At 47.7% G+C, this 21,548-nt stretch overlaps 1 protein-coding gene across 16 annotated transcripts in view; it reads left to right on the top strand.

Moving 5' to 3' along the window:
• DYSF (dysferlin) overlaps positions 1 to 21,548 on the top strand; it is a 228,349-nt gene that overhangs the window by 187,140 nt on the left and 19,661 nt on the right. For all 16 annotated transcript variants that reach the window (XM_047781803.1, XM_047781796.1, XM_047781799.1 and 13 more), the window contains 7 exons: positions 2,055 to 2,153; positions 10,466 to 10,594; positions 10,912 to 11,067; positions 13,004 to 13,095; positions 17,148 to 17,318; positions 17,923 to 18,065; positions 20,408 to 20,547. In XM_047781803.1, coding sequence (XP_047637759.1) covers positions 2,055 to 2,153; positions 10,466 to 10,594; positions 10,912 to 11,067; positions 13,004 to 13,095; positions 17,148 to 17,318; positions 17,923 to 18,065; positions 20,408 to 20,547 — 930 coding nt within the window. The remainder of the gene's footprint in view (positions 1 to 2,054; positions 2,154 to 10,465; positions 10,595 to 10,911; positions 11,068 to 13,003; positions 13,096 to 17,147; positions 17,319 to 17,922; positions 18,066 to 20,407; positions 20,548 to 21,548) is intronic.

The raw sequence follows: 21,548 nt of genomic DNA, 5'->3' as shown, positions 1-21,548 counted from the left end.
GTACAGAACGCACTGGTTGTTGCCTGTTTATGCCTGACTCTGAGCTTGAGTCATAAACTCCAAATGTTTAAGTATCTGAGCTGGGGAAGAAAATAAAGACTTAGGAGGACTCAAACAGCTAACTGGAATTCCATTTTTAACCTTTCCTACCTATGTGTACATATTTGCCTGTGTGTAAGCGTGTGGACTTGGGAGGCATATCTGTGCATTTCAGCATATCCATCTCTCTTGGGCACAACTGTGGAGGTATGTCCTTCTGTGTGTTGGTGATCATGTGAGTCGGATACGTGTGTCTGTGTATGTTTATTCATCCATGGCGTCTCTTCCTTCACACTGAATTTAAAACGTCAGGGCTAGTGTCTGCCTTGCTGGCTTCCTCGAGAGTGGTTACAAGTCAGGAGGCTCTGTTGCCCTGTATCTTAACCCATCTGAACCTCTTTTCCCTTTCTGGCTGCAGAAGATCCTCCTGGTAAGTTGGTCAGATAATGAGTCTTTGCAGACTCAGCCTCGCTCTGGCACCTGCTTTCGGTGTTGTGTGTCTGGACACCACATTCTGGCCACTCCGAGGGTGTTAGGGCTGTACTTCTAGGATGGGTGGAGACTCAGAGAACCTTACTGCACCCTCTCCCCACCACACCTGTTCATGTTCCCTCGGCCTGCCTGCGGCTTGTGCTTACCTTTAATAAGCTGGAATTGAAGGACCAGGCGTTGGCTTAAAGGAAGCACCAGCGTTTCCCAAAACTCATGATAGGATTCAGTTCATCTTGTAGAATCAGAGCAGGCTCCCAGGAGCCCCCCCTAGCTCCCTGCCTCGTACTGGGGAGGAAAGTGGGCCGCAGAATTGGCTCTCCTGACACCTTGCCCTTGGCTCTTCCCACTGAACTGGCTGAGCTTTACTGGTACTGATTTCTGTGGACTGAGTGCCCGCGCCTGCGTGGGTTTTGGTGGAGGCCTGGGGGAGAGGGACAGTCCCACCTTCTGGGAGCTTGCTGACTCCCTGGGTGACAGGACACCTGGACAGGATACGGCTGAAGGAGTATTCTAGACCCAAGAGCCAAGAGGTCCTGCAGACACAGCATGTGCAGGAGGAGTAAAAAGGTGGGGAGCCCAGTGTGTGGCCTAGCAGGCCTGTCACCTTTGCCCACAGACATGAGTAAACGGAGGAAGGAGAGGGCAGAGAGTCTCGTCACAAACTTCCTGTCTCCTCATCTAGTTTCCCCTATTTAGCATAATGTCTTCTGTTTTTGGGTTTTTTTTTTTTTTGCCTCTTCTAGGACCGCACCCACGGCATATGGAGGTTCCCAGGCTAGGGGTCTAATCAGAGCTGCAGCTGCCAGCCTATCCCATAGCTCATGACAACACTGGATCCTTAACCCACTGAGCGAGGCCAGGGATCGAACTTACAACCTCATGCTTCCTAGCCAGATTCGTTAACCACTGCGCCATGACAGGAACTCCAAGCATAATGTCTTTTGAGCGATGGGCACTTTGTATTTGTTGAATTTCAGGGACTCTGCCTGGATTTGACCTTGGAGGAGGCTTAGTTCCAATTTTGGAAGTCTTCTTCTTCTTCTTCTTTTTTTTTTTTTTCTCCTGGGGTGAGGGAGTCAGGATAGCTCTTTGGGGTCTGAGCTTCCTGGGTCTACAGTATTTCATGAATAAATAACACATTACTGACATTTCCTGCCAAAGAGCTGTCCTTTATACCCTTTGCGCTTAGCCTCAGTATGCCCTGGAAGGCAGGAATCCCATGGCGATTATGCCCACTTCACAAAAAGGCAAAGAAGGCCCCAAGAGCTTGACAGAAGCACACAATGACGGTGGGGCAGAGCCAGCGGGAGAGGTGCCCCCCCTCCAGCCTTTCAACACCAAGGGGGTCTGTGCATTCAGCCTCTGGGGAGAGGGGGAGTTCCTGCTCTCTGCTCCCCAGAACTCACCCATTAAGAGAGATTGTGGGCCAGGCCAGCCCATCAGCCTTGCTTGGTGTTGGTCCAGAAGAATCTCTTTTGGAAAGGTTTGTTTCTGAAACGATCTCTTTCTTTCTCCCCACTCAGGAGGAGGAGTTTATTGACTGGTGGAGCAAATTCTTCGCCTCGATTGGGGAGAGGGAAAAGTGTGGGTCCTACCTGGAGAAGGACTTTGACACTCTAAAGGTGAGGCTTTTCCAAAATGTCTCCTTCAGGCTGGCAGTCCCTGGGTCCATGCATTGGGCAGTGGAAGATGCAACTGAAAGAGAGAGGAAAAAAAAATGAAATGATACCTGGGATCTGTTTTCAAATGCTCAAGAAGAGTCAGGATGAATTTAGATGATGCGGATGGCCCTCTGATAGATTTTCAAAATATTAAGCATAAGCATGAATGAAGGCGTTCCCATTGCGGCTCAGCGGGTTACGAATCTGACTAGTATCCATGAGGATTCGGGTTTGATCCCTGGCCTCGAGGGTTAAGGATCCGGTGTTGCCATGAGCTGTGATGTAGGTCGCAGATGCGGCTGGGATCCCACGTAGCTGTGGCTGTGGTGTCGGCTGGCAGCTGTAGCTCTGATTTGACCCCTAGCTGGGGAACTTCCATATGCTGCACGTGTGGCCCTAAAAAGCAAACAAAACAAAACAAACAAACTCCCAAAACATTAATGAAATTGCAAAATACTGAAAATGGTTAAAGCTTGGTGATGGGTACTTAGGGATTTGTTATACCATTCTGTCTCTTTTAGTTATTTGAACTTTTCTATAAGGACATTTTTCCATTAAAAGAAAAATAAAAGTCCACGTGAGAATGTCCCTCTGATTCCCCCCACCACTGCAACTGGGAGGGAAAATACCCAGCACATATAAAAATATGGTAAATTCTGTTTCTGTGGAAAAAAACCCCAAAGCTCAAAAAAACAACACAAAACCAGGGATGAGTCAGCCAAATTCTGGTATTTTGAGGAAATTCCACAAATATAGTTATACTTTTAAAAAGTAGACTACTTTTCAAAAAGATAACCAGAGGTGACTGAAAATTACTCACCAAAGGAATTGTGTAGGGCCCCGGAGTGGGTTGCCAGGTGAAATTCAGGTTGCTGGGTTACACTGAATTTCAGCTGGATAATCAATAATATTTTAGTGCACATATGCTTTAAATATTGCATGGGATATACTTATCTAACAATTAGTTGTTGTTTATCTGAAATTTGAATTTGCCTGAGTGTCCTGTATTTTCACTTGCTAAATTGGGCAGCCCATGTTGAGAGCAAGAGGGGACAAAGGCTGATGGACGTGGAGTTCCCACTGTGGCTCAGCGGGTTAAGGACCCAATGTAGTTTCTGTGAGGATGAGGGTTAGATCCCTGGCCTTGTTCAGTGGGTTAAGGATCTGGTGTTGCCATGACCTGCAGTGGAGGTTGCAGATGCGGCTCAGATGCAGTATTGCTATGGCCGTGGTGTAGGCCGGCAGCCTGCATCTCTGATTCAACTCCTAGCCTGGGAACTTCCATATGCTGCAGGTGCGGCCCTAAAAAGAAAAGAAGAAAAAGAAAACGCTGTCGGACATATGAGAAAAGCCCAAAGGGCTCCCCTAAGGAAGGGACGAAGTGGAGCTGGAGGCTAGTTGGAGTAGTGCGTGGCCTGGCCTTTCAGGTGACTCTGGCTGAAGGCCTTTGGTGGACACTCTGGAAAGTGATCTCTCTCACAAGGTGGCAGGAGCTGCCTCTGAAACATTGGGGCCCCCGCGTGACTGTACCTGGAGACATGGAGGGTCCGATATGAGGCCTTAGATGGTAGTGGTGGCTCCCAAGGCTCAAGCCTCCCCAGGAAGCCAGGTCTTTGTTGACTTGGTAGGTGGGTGTGTAAGGCTGGGCAAAGAGACAGAACTATTTGTGTACCAGGAAGAAGGCCCGACACATTAAGTCTGGCATGTGGTACTGTGGCCTTGCCAGAAAATGCAAAAAGCCAAGTAAGAATGAGGACTCCTGCCAGGGTGGCCCATGGCCCTGGCACCCTTGCCGCTTCCTCAGATGCCGGATGCTAAATTGGCACCCAGCCCACCAGCCTGACCTCTCTGAGGCGATCTCTGACAGTTTCCAAGTGAAAATGGGCTGTCTAAAAACAAAATGCATTCAACCTGTTTCTGGAGGCAGGGGGAAACAGACCTGGAAGGAACACTGGTCCTTTAAGGACTGGTAAATAGAAGAGAACCGCCACTAACAATGGGTCTTTGAAAAATAGTCTGTAGCATTAGGGAGAGAATGGAGACACAGTGGATGGAGAAAAAAAATGAAACTATATTTTGGAAATCACTATCAGAGGGGAAAAAGACAACTCATACTCTCAATAGCAAAAGATAGAAAATAAAAGATACAGCAAGAAAGCATAGAAAAAACAGAAATCATAGACACAATAGGGAAAGAATAAATACTAGTTTTTCTAATAAATAAAAATGGATTATTCTTTTATGAAGTGATAAGAACTCTTAGATGACATCAAAAGTCAAAATTCATTACACCATCTTTATTTTCTACTAAGGCATAGTTGATTTACAGTGTTTTGCCAATTTCTGCTGTATAGCAAAGTACTCAGTGACACACACACACACACACACACACACACACTCCGTTTCTTATATTCTCTTCCATCATGGTCTATCCCAAGAGAGTCTATATAGTTCCCTGGGCTGTACAGTGGGATCTCATTGCTTATCCATTCTAAATGTAATAGTTTGCATCTAACTAACCCCTAACTCCCTACACCTGTCTTTAAAAGACACATCTAAGACAATACAACTTACAATATAAGACAATACAACAAGAGAATGAGCTCAAAAGCTAAATATTTTGGCAAACAAAATGAAGTAAGTACAAACCAAAGCGAAACAGATAGAATCTAAAGTAAAAAACAAAGGAGACAAAATGGAGTATTTTGTATAAATAAAAGATGTATATCTTAATGCAAAAACTCCCAAACATTAAGGCATACAACAAATAAAGCTGAGAAATCCTTAAAGCAAAAATGGACAGGAATATATAAAGTAATACTTCACACAAATGAAAGGATGAAATGACAGACATTAAAGTTGCAGTGAGGATTTTCACGTACCTCTCTCCTGGACAGATGAGATAGGCAATTGATAGAAAAGGAAATAAAAGATCTGAATAACAGGGTAAATGTTTTCTAAACTACATCAAGAGTGGCTTTAAAATAGAGAATAAAAGTAATTAAAAAATAGAGAATACGCTTTTCCTAATGCTCAGAGAACACTTACAAAATTTGATCACATATTAGTTTAGTAATAAGTTACCAAAAGCAGAAATCATACAAGACAGATTTAAATGCAATAAAATGAGAAATTAATAACAAAAGTTTAAACAAAAAGACCAACCACTTGGAAATTTAAAAAGTATTTTATTGGGACTTCCAGTATGAACATGGCTGCATAAGTCAGCATTTTTCCCTTTTGCTTTTGGAAATCATTCAAACCCACAAACTTCATTTTCAGTAAAAGTTGGAAACAAATAAAACCCGCAGACTCCAAAATACATGTAAGGGCTGTCCAAAGGCAACTGAGATTGGGTAGAAGCCATTCAGCAGTAAATGAAGAGAAGATGCATGAAAATGATGAAAGGTCACAGTGGTAGCAAAGCTCAGAAAACACCACACCTCCTAATAAGAGCATATTGATAACTATTTAAGACAGGTTATGGATTCACGGGGACTTACTATCTATTTTCTTAACTTTTGTGTATGCTTGAAAAATTTCGTAATAAAGAGTTAAAAAAATCTAAGTCGTGAGATTGAGGTTTCACTGTTAAATGTAAAAGTTACATCCCTAGTTCACCTCAGTGGACATGGGGACTTTGGAGACAGGTTCAGGCTGGTGACAAAAGCCTTTTAGACCTGGTTTGGTTCAGAGAAATACAGGAGGTGGAGCCACACAAGAATCACTCACATGAGCTATATTTATTTGTAGGGAACCATCTGCTTCTGTCATGGGAACAAAGGAAATAGCTGGTCTAGGAAAATTCAACACAGTTAGTGACAGGTAATAATAAAAGATATAGCACAGCATTCATTTAAAAATACAATGAGAAAACCTCAGAAAATATAAAGCAAAACTTGCCCAAAAGGAGAGGATAGATGACCACCAGAAATTTTTTGCCAAAGAGCAGATGAGATGAAAGATTTTGCTGTTGACTTTTTAGACATGGTGCAGTCAGAGTGCAAGCAGAAGTAAAAGAACCCAAGGAATGATGAGATGAGAAGGGGTGAAATGTGACCCAGTGGGATTCAGGAAAGTAGGAGCAGAAAACATGGCATTGGAAGGAGCACAAGGCAGAAAGGCCACATTGGAAAACACAGAAAAGGGCATAGAGGACAGGATAAAATGGAAATAAAGAAAGAGCTACAAAAGAATAAAGGGAAAATGACAGATGTAGTAGTCAGGGAAAGGAGATCCAACACTTATGTAATTGGAGTCTCCAAAGAAAACAACCAAAACAGTGAAATAAAACAAATAAACAGTTCACAGTTTAAGAGAACTTTACAGGAATGAAAGGATACTTGAACATGTGTATTAGAAGGTCTGCTGTGTGCCAGGGAAAACAGACCCAGATCAGTCAACCCTGGGATGTACCCTAGTGTAGGTATTGGACTTTAGAGAGAAAGAATTCTTTGGGCAGTCCTACTTTCTCTCCTCACAACAAATTCAATAATTTAGAAGAGGAAAGAACTCGAAGTGGCTTCACTTTCTCTGCAACATTTAATAGCCCAAGACAATAAAGCACCATGTGTAAGATCATCAAGGAAAGAAAGGGTGACCCAAGGACTTGACCTTCAGCCAAGCTGCCCTTCAAGCGAAAAGGCTACAGACACACGAGTATATGCCTTCAGGACTCAGGTAGTATGGCTCCCAGGGGCCTGTTTTGAGACACCCCTAAGGATGAATAAGAGCTCATCTAGGAGCTCTCTCAACTCAGATAGGACTGAGAAAACCACAAGAAGAAGACTGGTTGTGGTCGTATTTTACCTTAGGCCTAAGATGGAAGCAAATAGGAGGTTAGGGTAACTGGACAGAACATAAACATGTATACTGAAAATGCAGAAATAATAAAACTAACAAAAATTAAGCAAAGGCAGATAAGAGGATGAAATATGGAGTAAGAAGCCTGATAGCCATATTGTAGAATAAGTAGAATTGACAGATGTTATTTAAAATGGGCAAATCAAATAATAGACACGTAAGCAAGTTGTAAGCAAACAGCACCAATGTAAATATTAAGATAGACAATATTGTCTAAAACAAGTTGAGGGAGAGGGAGGAGGATAAAATTTGATTATTTTATCATCGCTATAGGGGGGAATCCATAAATTCTGTCCCTGAAGATATCATAATATTAGAACATAAACTCAGGTCATCCTAGCTCTCAGAAAAACTAAACACACACACACAGACAGAGGAGACCATGGAAAGATTTAAAAAAAAAATTTAAAAACCATGAAACTAGGAAATAGAATATAAATACACTATAGTTCTATGTAAATGGAATACAAATGTAAAACCAGACCAAACATATTTGTCATATCAGTACATGTCATGTCAATCACTTATTAAGTACAAATTTTAATCAGATCTCAAAGCAAAATCTACTCTTTTTTCTTTTTGCCTTTTCTAGGGCCGCTCCCACAGCATATGGAGGCTCCCAGGCTAGGGGTCGAATTGGAGCTGTAGCCACCGGCCTACACCAGAGCCACAGCAACGTGGGATCTGAGCCGCATATGTGATCCACACCACAGCTCAAGGCAATGCTGGATCCTTAACCCCCTGAGCAACCCACTGAACAAGGCCAGGGATCGAACCCGCAACCACATGGTTCCTAGTTGGGTTCGTTAACCACTGCGCCACGACAGGAACTCCTCAAAATCTACTCTTAAATAGAGACATTCGTAGTGGTTGAGGCCAAAAGAGTGGGAAGATGTGTGTCAGGCAAATGCAAATGAAAAGAAACAGAAGTTTTAATCTTAATGTTACATGAGAGCATCCTCAAGTCCCTCAAATTAAGTAAGACAAAGACTGACACTTGAGAATGCTAAATGGTGCCATTCCAAGATGTGATGGCCGTGAGAATATCTATGTGCTAAGTAGCACATCAGTATTTGCAAAACAGAAGCTACAGGAGTTAGAAGACATAGAAATAGATTGGTAGGTGGGGGAGATTTTAAATCACTCTTCTCAGTTCATGTCAGATCAAGGGACAAACGTATGAGACGATAGATAAGACTGGAGTAATTACTAATCTGATTGAACCTGGTAGCTTGAAAATAGAGACACCCCCGTGGCACATTCACAAAAGTGGACCATGTGACAGGCCACGAAGAAATCTTAAGAAAATTCAAAAAGTGCCAATACCACTGACAATGTTTTCTGATGCCATAACATTAGAAATTAATGACAAGATCAAAAATCCAAAAAGCTTCTTTCTGGAAAATTAAAAAGCCAACAACTATCTCTTAATTCTTGGTGAAAGAGAAATAGAAAAGCAGTTGCAGAATATCTGGGAAGCAAGGATAAAATACTACATGTTAGAACTTACAGGTTACAGTTAAAACAGTATTCAGAGGAAGTTTATAGCCCTAAAAACTCATGTTAATTAAAACAAAAGAACGAAAACTACACATCTAGCTCTTAGATCAAAAAATAAAACTATAATGTGGTATGCCAAAAACCAAAACCAAAAACACTATACATCAAAACAAGGGGGGGCAATGCTAAGGCAGTATAAGTAGAGTCGGTTTCCTAACAATCAGTGTTTTTCTTATCAGAAAAGAGCAAGCAAAGTAAATAAAACTTCCACTGAAGAAGTTAAAAGGAAAAAAAAAACCCTTAAAATTAGTAAGAAGAAGAAAATACTAGAAGCAGAAATAAATAGAAAAGAGAAAATGGTAGTATTGACAACTCCAAGAATTGGTCTTTAATTGAAATGATTCAACTATATAAATATAGCAAGAAACTATTCAAAATATACCAAATGTTAACCAAATAATTAGTTGTTATTTTGGAGAGTCAGCATTCAAGGCAAGAAGAATATGTGCTTTATATCTACTTACATTTCCTAATTTTTATAAGTAAACCTATATCACTTGCATAATTAATAGTTTCTTGGAAGAGACAGAATTAGACCTTGGCCTAAATGAGAAATACGGTTTAGCAAGAGGAGAAAGGAACTTACGTGAAGGACAGTCGGTCCTAAGTATCCAGGGGTTGCCTGCCTGTGGATTTGGTGTTGAATCCATGGACCAGGAACTTGCAGATGTGGAGGGCCAGCTGTATCTTGCAGGTTAGTTTCAGATATAACCAATTTAGCATGTATATTAAGGTAGGTTGATTTCACTATTAATTAGGTATTTTTTGTCTTCTATAATGGAAAACTACTGCTTCATTTAAATCTAAGCGCTGCTCTGACGGGAAAAATTAATTGGCTATTTGAGAGGAAAGAAATAACTACATTGAGTTTACATTTTATTATTACTATTATTTATTTATTTATTTTTGGCTGTGCCCACCGCATGCAGAAGTTCCCAGGCCAGGGACTGAACCCACGCCACAGCAGTGACAATGCCAGGTCCTTAACCACCAGGCCACAAGGGAACTCTCTTGAGTTCACCATTTAAAGTGATACTCAGGAGTTATACTTAGCCAGGTCTACTGCTGTTTGGATGGTAAGCATTTTGCTTGAAATGCTGACTTGTGAATTTTCTAGAGTTCTGTCTTTTTTTTTGTCTTTTGTAGGGCCACACCTGCGGCATATGGAGATTCCCAGGCTAGGAGTCTAATAGCAGCTGTAGCTGCCAGCCTATGCCGCAGCCACAGCAATGTGGGATCCGAGCCACGTCTGCAACCTACACCACAGCTCACGGCACTCTGGATCCTTAATCCACTGAGCGAGGCCAGGGATCGAACCCACAACCTCATGGTTCCTAGTCAGATTCCTTAACCCCCTGAGCCACAATGGGACCTCCAAGAGTTCTGTCTTAATCTTCAAATAAGAAGTCTGTTAATTTTTCATTTACTTGTTTGACTGTGATCTTATTATCTTAAAAAAAACACATCACCCATGTATGTGATGATCCTCCTGGCTGGAATACTGAATTCATCAAAAAACTCTATTTTCCGATGGCACTGAACAAATGTCTTCCCCTCTTATTCCCTTCTCCTGTTTGTCTCCCTTCTTTTTTAAAATCTATTTTATCTCTACCGTCTGCATCCTTTTTATCTCTGCCTTTGTTCTTTCCTTTTCCACCTCTATTACCCCCTCCTCTCCCACCTGCCCTCCTTTGGGCCTTTATTCCTCTACTTTGCTTTTCTCCTTTGCCCTCATTTTCTTCTCTGTCTCTTCTTTCACTCAAACACTGTCATGGTCCTCTTTTTTTTTTTCCTCTCCCTCTTTTTTATCTCTTTCCCTTGCCCCCTTCTCTTGTCCCCCCATGTGGCAGGTCTATGATACCCCGCTGGAGAATGTGAAGGCTTTTGAGGGCCTGTCTGACTTTTGTAACACCTTCAAGCTCTACCGGGGCAAGACTCAGGAGGAGATGGAAGACCCATCTGTCATTGGGGAATTTAAGGTAAGTCCATGAGGACATGTCCCCTACCCGGTGGGGGGGGGGGGCAAGACCGTGGAGCAGCAGCAGTAAGTGATGGGGGTGGGGGCAGAGGCATTGTTGTCGTATCAATCATGACCCTAGTGCTGACACTGGCAACCATGTGGGTGATGGAGGTGGTGACAGTGACGGTGATGATGCTGATGCAGGATCTGATGGGGGTGATGAGATAGCATTGAACTTGGAATCACAGTGGTGATGACTCTGGCAGAGACGGACATAGTGGCGATGGTGTTGGTGACAATGATGTTGAAAATGAAAGTTGACCCCTTTCTTTTCAGGGCCTCTTCAAAATTTATCCCCTCCCAGAAGACCCTGCCATTCCCATGCCTCCAAGACAGTTCCACCAGCTGGCCTCCCAGGAGCCCCAGGAGTGCCTGGTCCGCATCTACATCATCCGAGCATTTGGCCTGCAGCCCAAGGACCCCAATGGGAAGGTAACATCCCTAGAGCTCTCCCCTCCTCCATAATAAAGAGCAGGCTGGGGTACAAATACGCTGCAGAAGTTGGATATAATCTGTGCCCTGGGGAGTTCAGAGTAAGTGGGGGTACCAGGCAAACATGTATAAACAGAGATATGACTGCATTGGAGTTCTATCAAGGGCCAGTGCTCTAGGAGGTCAGAAAAGGCTAGTCAGCACAAGACCTTGGAATAATGGAAAGACTTCCTAGAAGAAATACAATTCTTAAGGACTGATGGAGCTTTTTTCTTTTTCTTTTCTTTTTTTTGCAGTGCCCGAGGCATGTAGAAGTTCCCAGGCTAGGAACTGAACCAGCGCCACAGCAGTGACCTGAGCCACAGCAGTGACAATGCCAAGTCCTCAACTGCTAGGCTGCTAGGGAACTCCCAAGGGTCAATGGAGTTTTGATAGGCTGGGAGCGAGAAGAAAACAGTATTTTAGGAGTCAAAAATCTTGGCAAGGGAGTTCCCATTGGGGCTCAGCGGAAATGAACCTGACTAACATCCATAAGGATGTGGGTTCAATCACTGGCCTTGCTCAGTGGGTGGAGGATCCAGCGTTGCTGTGGCTGTGGCGTAGGCCGACAGCTGTAGTTCTGACTCGACCCTTCGCCTGAGAACCTCCATTTGCCGCCAGTGCAGCCCTAAAAAGAAAAAAAAAAAAAACCTTGGCAAAAAAACCCCCACAAAAAACAAAAGGCCAAAAGAAAACCTTGGCAAAGGTTTGGGAACAGACTGTTTAGTGTAGGTTCAGCACACGAATGAGTCATAAGGAGAAGGGATATTGAAGGTGTAGCTGGGATGGGACTTTGTGAGGCTTTCAGCCGTGGAAAGGAAGGAAAGAAGGAGGAGGAGGGGACGGGCCCAGCCGTGGAAAGGAAGGAAAGAAGGAGGAGGAGGGGACGGGCCGGTGACCTTGCTGACCTGGCCGTGATGGAGCCTCAGGCACAAGGAAAAATCAGTCACGCTGATCTCGCTTTAAAACTTTGTTATTTTGTTCGTCATGGACTCCTGGTATCGGTTTTAATTTTGAAAATATCACATTGACATATTGTTTATATTGGTTACTAAGCATTTTTGTCCTTCCCTTCATTGTGCCTGAGGCAAGTACCTCACTTGCTCTAGTCTTGACCTTGAGGGAAGAAGGGGATGGAAGGAGGGCAGGAGTCGGGAGCTGGGGGAGGAGCTGGGGGAGGGACAGAGTAAAGTTGGGGAGAGAAAGAGGGAAGAGGTGCGGTGGGGGCGGGGGACAGTTGGGGTTCAGAGGTACGGGGCTCGGGTCCTCTCTTGGCCCCTTAGAAGGGTGTAGGCCTCGCCTGTGTCCCAGGTTGTGGGTAGGGGCCTGGCATCCTGTCCCTGGAGCCCTGCTGTTCAAGGTGAGAAAGCTGCCTTTGTCCTGCTGGGAGGTCACAGGGCAGAATGGAGCCATCCCAGCCCAGGTGCCACTGACAGCCTCCAAAAAGTGGTTGTGGTCCACGGTCACTTTATGGACTTCGAGCCTTCCTGGTGCCATGGGCTCTTTGGCCCTGGCTGCCCCTAAAGCTAGTTGAGGGGAAGCTGCTGCTTATAGGAGGCTGAGTGGGGCTGAAAAATCCTGGCCATCTCTCTCCCTTTCTCTCTGGAGTCACTGAGAGGAGCCCAGCCTGGCTCATCCCACGTATAATACAAACTGGTGTATTTCTGAGGATATGGGCCTAGCCCGCCACACCAGTGTGGCAGTGGATTGGGAGGGAGGAGGACTTAGGCACCCTGTTGCTACTGCCAGAAGCCCACGTCGTGGGTCGTGTGCTGGATGAGGCCTGCTGGCCTGGCAAGATGGCAGCTTCTTGCTGGTGGGGAGGCAGAGCAATGAAGAAGACCCAGAGATGTGGTTGGAACGTGATTTCAATGAGTGTTTCTGCCTCCCCCTCCAGTGTGATCCTTACATCAAGATCTCCATAGGGAAGAAATCGGTGAGCGACCAAGACAACTACATCCCCTGCACCCTGGAGCCTGTGTTTGGAAAGTAAGTTTGAGTCTTGAGGTTGGAGGTGCTGGTCCGGATAACCTGCAGCCCAGCGGGAGAAAGGTGGGCGCCCGTCTCCCTAGGCAAAGCTGTATTCCTAAATCTTGCCTGTCTATGGGTGCCTAACTCCAGCTAGCTCTGCCTTTGGCCAAAGGCTTGAGTCCTGGCAGGAGCTCCTAGTTAAACAATTACCTCGAAGATCAGAAATCTAAGTGGAAACTCAGAGCATACATTTGCTAATTATTCTCTTTTCTTTAGATCAACTTTTACTTTGGAATAATTTTATTTTTTTAGACTTTTTAAAAATACAGTTGATTTACAAGGTTGTGCCCATTTCTGCTGTATAGCAAATGACCCAGTCATAGATGTATGTGTATATATGTATGTGTATAGATGATGTGTATATATATATATGATCCCTTTCTTATATTATCTTCCATCATGGTCTATCCCAAGAAATTGGATATAGTTCCCGGTGCTATACACATGCAAGTTCCCAGGCTAGGGGCCAAATTGGAGCTACAGCTGCTGGCCTATACCACAGCCACAGCAACGTGGGATCTGAGCCATGTCTGCAACCTACACCACAGCTCACGGCAACGCCGGATCCTTAACCCACTGAGCAAGGGCAGGAATCAAACCTGCATCCTCATGAGTACTAAGTCAGGTTCTTTCCTGCTGAGCCACAGTGGGAACTCCTGCTTATCTATTCTAAATGCGATAGTTTGTATCTACTAACCCCAAACTCCCAGTCCATCCTATTCACTCTACTTTGGAATCATTTTAGGTTTACAGCAAAATTAAAAAGGTAGTATCAGAGTTCCCGTCGCGGCTCAGTGGTTAGCGAATCTGACTAAGAGCCATGAGGTTGCGGGTTTGACCCTTGGCCTCACTCAGTGGGTAAAGGATCTGGTGTTGCCGAGAGCTGTGGTGTAGGTCACAGACGCTGCTCAGATCCCGTGTTGCTGTGGCTGTGGTGTAGGCCGGTGGCTACAGCTCCGATTAGACCCCTAGCCTGGGAATCTCCATGTGCCACGGTGCGGCCCTAAAAGGATAAAAAGACAAAAAGACAAAAAAAAAGTACCATTTCCGTATACCCCCACATTAACCTCTTACCTAACATGGTACATGTATCAAAGTTAAGAAATTGCTCTTGGTGCATTGCTAATAACTAAGCCCTAGATTTTATTATGACTTTGCCAATTTTTCTATTAATGTCCTTTTACTGTTGCAGGGTCTAATCCAGGATTCCTATTTCATTTAATAATTATTCTCTTTTATTGCTGCACGTTCATCTCTGGCAAATAGAGGAAGGAGATGGACTTAGGACAGTAAAGTGCTTGCTGAAGTCTAAGAACAGGGGAAGGAAGAATCAGTGCCCATTGCACAGGAATAGCTCCAGGCATCCTGACTTGCTTGCTGTTTGGATGAGAGCTTACTTAGGGCAGAGAAAAGAGAATCTTTTTTTTTTTTTTTTGGCTTTTTAGGGCTCTACCTATGACATATGGAAGTTCCCAGGCTAGGGTTCGAATCAGAGCTGCAGATGCCAGCCAAAGCCATAGCCACAGCAACGTGGGATCCGAGCCTCGTCTGCAACCTACACCACAGCTCACAGCAACGCTGGATCCCCAACCCACTAAGTGAGGCCAGGGATCAAACCCACACCCTCATGGATACTAGTCAGGTTTGTTTCCGCTGCACTGCAGCAGGAGCTCCAGAAAGGAGAATCTCGATGGAGGTTTGCCACTTTTTCTCTAGAACTGAGAAGGGAGGTACCCATATTGTCAGGCAACACCCTGGACTCCTGTGTCGGTGTCTATCAAGTCAGTTGTGGTCCCTCAGCCCTGCAGAGAGACCCAGCCAGCCTGGGACAGGCCAGTTTTGAAGGGGAAACAGTCCCAGCCAGTGAGGAGCCACCACCACCTGGGAACTAACTGGAGGGAAGGGCTGCAGGGAAGATGGTGGGTGGAAGAGAAGGACCCTGTTTGGTGAGTCCCAGTGGCGGGCACAGGGCCCAGGCTGATGTGAGCCCACAGAGCCCAGGGCGAGGTGGGGGAGCAAGTGTGGAAAATCACCTCTCCCTCTCCCTGTCCTGCAAATCATGGCTCCTGGTCTGCCTTGGGTGTCAAGCCTCCCTCAGTCCACAGCAGAAACTCTTTGTTCCTATAACTCATGTGTCGAGGGGTACAAGGCTTGGGACATGATCAAATACAACGTTCTTTTCATCTGCCTGGATCCTGTCAACGTTTATTCTGTGGGGTGACCATTATCATTCCCCAAGTGGCAACTTGCCTGCTCGCGTGCAGACAGTGCACTTTGCCGTGAGCCCACTGTCTCGCGCTGGTGACCAGAAGGGGCGTTTGTGTGTCATCAGGAGTACATGGGTGGCGGCAGGGTAGCGGTTCCCTCTTCCAGCTGGGCCCACCTTGGGCACAGCATGTACACCTTGGGAGTGTGTGCGTAGTGGAGGAGGGACTTTTCCCAGCGTCCCCCGCCCCCGCCCCCTCTGACCAGACCCTGCGGTTCCTGACCCACACAGGGCCAGGACTGAGGAGCCCGTGTGACAGGAGAGGCCCAGCTCAAGTGCTGGCTTCACCTCATCTGGACACTCTCAGATGTTTGCTTTCTTGTGGGTGCTTTCCAGAGGCCCCACCTCCCACCCCCAAGACCTCCTAACATGGCTCCTGGGATGTGACAGGTGCTGTGTCCTTTTAGCTGATCCCCCCACCTGTTCTCAGACAGGCCTCCCCACCGTCTCTCCCTGTTGGAGCCCCAGCTGCCGGGGGTGGGGGGCGGACTTCAGAGCAGCCCCCCTCCGCTCTGCAGGAAGCACTGTGGTTCTGGGTCCAGCCAGGAGAGGAGCACAGCTCCTCCAGAACCCACCCCCACCCCTCCTGTCTGCCACCAGCTTCCCTGACCACGACTCAGGTGCCAGGCTTGTGTCTCCCTCCTGCAGGGAACTTGTTTCAGAGGGGAAGGGACAACACTTTCATTCTTGACCTCCGTGGAAGGTGGGGGTCTCAGGCACGGCAGATCCTCAGCTCTCCAAAGATGTCTCACCCATCCTCTCTCTGCCCCACTCCCGCAGTGCGGGTCCTGCCCCCGAGAGTCCTGAGAGTGGATCCCAGCCCAGGCCCTTGAGAAATCCCAGAGCTCTGCTAGCAGGAGCTCCACATCTTTTGTCTCTGTGTGTCTTGGTGGAAACTTCATATTTTTTAAAATTTTCATTTTTAAAAAGTTGTGTTGAAATATAGTTGATTTACAATGCTGTGTTAATTTCTGCTACATATATACGTTTTCATATTCTTTTCCATTGTGGTTTATGACAGGATATTGACTAGATTTCCCTGTGCTGCGCGGTGTTTTTGTTTTTGTTTTTTAAGAGCTGCTCCCGTGACATATGGAGGTTCCCAGGCTAGGAGTTGAATCGGAGCTACAACTGCCGGCCTACATCACAACCACTGCAACACCAGATCCAAGCCGAGTCTGTGATCTACACCACAACGCATGGCAATGCTGGCTCTTTAACCCACTGAGTGAGGCCAGAGATCGAACCAGCATCCTCGTGGATACTAGTTGTGTTTGTTACCACTGAGCCACAACGGGAACTCTCAGGACCTTGTTGTTTATTCATCCCAAATATAACTAGTTTGCCTGTGCTAATCCCGAGCTCCCAATCTATCTCTCCGCATGGTAATCACAAATCTGTTCTTTATGGCTGTGATTTTGGGAAACTTCTTTTTTAATAGCCTATTCCAGCATTTTGTGGTCCATCAAGCGGGTACCTGCTGTATGCCCAGCTCAGAGTAAAATACACATACACACACACACAGACAAGCCTGGCACCCAGTGCCGTGGGTGGTGTGCTATATGAGCTATAGGAAGCCTGAGGAGGGTGGACAGCGGCGGCTCCTGGGAAAGGTGGAGAGGAGGAGGCCAGGGATGGCTCTCAAGCCGCTGCTCCAGCCTTGTTCTCCCTTGAGTTCCCGCTGTGTCTGGTGACCCCCAGGAGCCTGCATTGTTCTGACAACCGCCTACTCCCACTCCCGCAGGATGTTCGAGCTGACCTGCACTCTGCCTCTGGAGAAGGACCTGAAGATCACCCTCTATGACTACGACCTCCTCTCCAAGGATGAAAAGATCGGGGAGACGGTCATCGACCTGGAGAACAGGCTGCTGTCCAAGTTTGGGGCTCGCTGCGGCCTCCCCCAGACCTATTGCGTGTAGGTGCAGGGTGCTGGCTGCTTCTTCAACAGGGACCCAGCCCCTGAGGGCCGAGGGCCGACTGTGGGCCAGCCTGGGCCCAGCACATCACAGACTCTCTCTTACTCAGTCAGTCCAGGGCTTGTGCCCACTTCCTAGGTAAGGAAACTGAGGCCCAGGCCTGTCAGTGGTGGCAGGAGGATTTGAACCTGCTTGTCCGACTCTCAGAACCCGGCTCTTCATCCTGTTGTTTAATCCAGTTCTCCTGAGGGCGCCGCCGAGGGCCCCAGAGGGAAAGGAGAAGAGAGACAGTGGGACATAGGCCCCCTGGGCCCTAAGGTGAACTCAGCCCCCCACTTCCTGCCAACTTGGGTCCATTTGGGGTCTGATTCTCCAAATCTGGAAATTGGAAACATTTCCATTCCAATTCCACGTGTATATAAAGAAGTTCTCTGTCCCTGGGCCTCCGTTTCTTGGGATGTGCAATAGGCTCCCCAATCACGATGAGCAATCACCCAGGCTGCCCACGGTCAAAGTGAAGGGTGGGCGATACCGCGTGCCCCACTGCCCTCATCAGTGTCCTATAGCATCTCATCTCATCTTTGTCTTGTGTTTGGCCCTCAGCTCTGGACCCAACCAGTGGAGGGATCAGCTCCGTCCCTCCCAGCTTCTCCACCTGTTCTGCCAGCAGCACAGGGTCAAGGCCCCCGTGTACCGGACGGACCGCGTGGTGTTTCAGGATAAAGAATACACCATTGAGGAAATAGGTAAGCTCTCCCTCCTCAGCCTTCTCTCTTGCTGGCCCTCTGCCATTGTAAAGGGGCCTGCTGGACGTAACTGCTGGACACAACCCACACCAGCGTGGTGTGGTCTTGTGTCTTTCCAGGGCAGCACGGATGGACTAAACTTGGCCTTGTACTCTTGGGATCAGCTCTTACCTGGGACACCACTGTAAAAATTAGAGGTCAAGGTGGAGCTGGGGTTAGGGTGGGTCAGGGTCAGAGTCCAAGGCCAGGTTGGGGCCTGTCTGAGGGCAGGATGAGGGGTGAGTCTGAAGTTAGGGTCAAGGTCATGGTTAGGATCAGTCTGTTTCTGGTGTTGGGTCATCAGACTGGTTAGAGTTTGGGTACAGCCCACGCTGAGAAAATTTTCTACTTGAATCACACTAGGCTGTTGACTTGACCTTGATGGTACCTTATGAGTTCCCAGTCATGGCTCCCCCACCTGATACATCCAAAGGGTGGTGGGAAGCCCTGCAGCCCCCTCCTGTGTAATGCCTGGGTCTGCCTCACGTTCACGCTGAGGTTCCTGTCATGTGCTTCCCTCGTGTTTAAGATGCTCACAGGCCTGCAGGACCCACTAGGAGCGGCTTAGACTCCCCAGATGTGTTTACAGGCCCAGCTGGCCCCTTGCCTCCTGCTGGTTTTGGAGGTGTTTGATGTCAGAGATGGTGCTGAGGTTACACAAGGGGAATGAGGCTTTTGCTCCCCCATCCCAAATGCCCCTCCGCTTTCTTCTATTTTGCTGACTCTCTGAGGTCATGGCTGAGCCAGGCTCCTCTCCACCAGGCCCTAACCCTGCCCTGATCCCTTTTCCTGGAGAACGTGCATCTGTTTTAGGGGTGGTCTCATTTCCTTCTGTTAGTTTGTAAGCAGCTTAAGTGCAGGCACCAGGGCTCTTAGTCATAAATTCATAGGAAAAGAAAGCCAGAAAGCTAGAGTTGGTGAGGCCTGACATCTGCCTGTTTTGGAGATGAGGCCATTCAGACCAAGAGCGGTTAACAACCTGCCCCAAAGGCACCCAGCTGGTTAGAGGCAGAACAAGGTTCCTGGCCTGGTGGTTCTTCTGCAATGCTCTGCTGCTGCCTTAGTGGCACCTATTAAAGTGAGCAGGGCAGGGGTGATGGGGGAACGTGTGTATGTGTGTGTACATTAGGATCTGGGCTGGTAAACACGGGCACAACCTGTGTGCACGTACCTGTGTGTGTATGTGGAAAGACACATGTGGATCTTCCTACCCCCACTCAAGGTCTCTGTCATGGGGGCTTCAAGTTCATGTTCCTGGCTGAGGGGGCAGGCTTGTCAGGGTCAGAGCCATCCACAGAACTGTCCAGGACCCAGCCCCTGGCAGGCCGGGCTGTATCCGGAAGCTTGTGGGGGAGGGGAGGCGTAGTCCCATCCAGTCACGTGCGTTTTCCAAATGAGCATGTGATCGCCGCTGCCCTGCCACCCAGCCGTGTGACTGCCCTGTGCTTCATCTCTGTCGTCTGTGAAATAGGGCTAATGACAGCACTTACCTTGTAGGGTTACTCGGAGACACCTGTTAATATTTATGAAGAACGATGCCCCTCCTTGCTTTTTTTTTTTTAATAAAAAAAAAGTCTCTGTGTTCTCTGTTACTACTATTATTTTAGCTCCTGCTACTAATCAAAGAGATTGCATGAACCAGAGGCTAGTACTGAGAGCGCTTAGATGCCCGATCTGGGAGAAGTTTCAGAGGCTCAGAGGCTCAAAGCTGAGAGCAGTCAGGAAAGGCTTCCTGGAAGTGGTGGGCTTTGGTGGGCGGGGCGAATTTGTACGGGTGGAAAAAAGGCAGAAGAGCTTATAGAAGAGGGGGGTAGAAGTGATGGCAATGGGGCATCCGGATTTTAAGCCTGAGCCTGTGGACAGAGAGCTTCCCCCTATGGAGAGTGAGACGTGAGTGCTGGAAGAAGGGTGTTGGCTAGGGGTGAGGCTGCAGAGTTAGTGGCTTCCCCAGACCCCCAGGGCAGCCCTGTCATCTCTTGCTCACTCAGCCCTGGCAACTTTTTTTTGTTGTTGTTTGCTTTTGTTTTTTAGGGTCACACCAGCGGCATGTGGAGGTTCCCAGTCCAGGGTCGAATCTGGAGCTACAGCTGCCGGCCTATACCACAGCCATAGCCACAGCAACGCAGGATCTGAGGCGTGTCTTTGACCTACACCACGGCTCACAGCAGTGCTGGATCCTTAATCCACTGAGTGAGGCCAGGGATCGAACCCACAACCTCATGGTTACTTGTCGGATTTGTTTCTGCTGCGCCACATTGGGAACTCCTAGCACTGGCAACTTTTTTATCTTCTCTCTGGGGCAGAGGCTGGCAGGGTCCCAAACCCACACCTGGGCCCAGCAGAGGAGCGTCTGGCCTTGTATGTCCTCCAGCAGCAGGGCCTGGTCCCTGAACACGTGGAGTCCCGCCCCCTCTATAGCCCCCTGCAGCCGGACATCGAGCAGGTAGGACTTCCACCTTTGGGCCCCAGAGCCCCGACCCTTGGCTCCCCTTTCCCCTTCAAGGACAGCATGAATATCCCAAGAGGCGCCCATGGGGACCTCAGGATTTGGCTGATCCCTTCTTGCAGTGTTTCTCCACAGTCTGTGCGGTTACCACTGCTGGCTTACCAGGGGACCTCCTGGGCCTGGCCTCCCCCAGCCATCTGCAGCCCTCGGCCCTGGGGCATGAGTCTTTTTCTCCGTGCCTGTGTAGGCTGAACCTCTGGCTGCCCAGGAGTCATTCGGAAGCCTCGCCCGTTTGAGCCTGGCCTCAGGGTGTCTTCCCTCCCATTGTCAGTGACATCCCAGACGGCTGGCCCTGTGCTGGGCTGCAGTGGGCAGTTCAGGCAGGGTGACCAGCACCCTAGGACAGAGTAGTCAGTAGGAGGGCCAGGAGAATCCGCCCCCAGGCAGAGGGAGGGCGAGCAGACGGACAGTGCGCCCCGGGCTGAGGCAGGAGGCTTCCTGGAGCGGGTGAGCTCGGGGCCAGGGTTGGGAGGAGGAGAAGGAGGAGAGAAAAGGTTCCAGGGAAAGAGACGGGGCCGAGGCGCCAGGGAAAGTTTCCAGCCACGTGGTGCCTTTGTGACAATGCAGAGAACATTCTCTCTGCTGTTGGGAACTGGGCTCTCCTCCCCCCTGGTGGCGTGGCCACCAGGTCGCCAGAGTGACCCACGAGTGTTGAAATGTCAGCTCTTTCATTCTCTAGCCATGTGAACCAGAAGAAATGATGTCAGTCCTGCTCCTTGGGGACAGAAATAACAGAAAGGGAGGGAGCTGAGGGGTGGCAGGTAGAGTGGCTTTGTGGTGTGGAACTCTTTGGGCCCCTTAGGACTAAACCATGGTCTCTGACCCTTCCTGACTGCATGCACCACTTTCTAAGCCGCAGTGTTCCTCTCCCCCTTTCCACCTGGCAGACTGAGACCCAGCAAACATCACCTTCCCCGGGAAGCTGCCCTGACCCCTGA

The sequence above is a fragment of the Phacochoerus africanus genome, chromosome 5, assembly GCF_016906955.1.
Source record: "Phacochoerus africanus isolate WHEZ1 chromosome 5, ROS_Pafr_v1, whole genome shotgun sequence".
NCBI classification, from domain to species: domain Eukaryota; kingdom Metazoa; phylum Chordata; class Mammalia; order Artiodactyla; family Suidae; genus Phacochoerus; species Phacochoerus africanus.
Note: the sequence above shows the minus strand (reverse complement) of the source record. Positions and strands in the feature narration are given on the sequence as shown.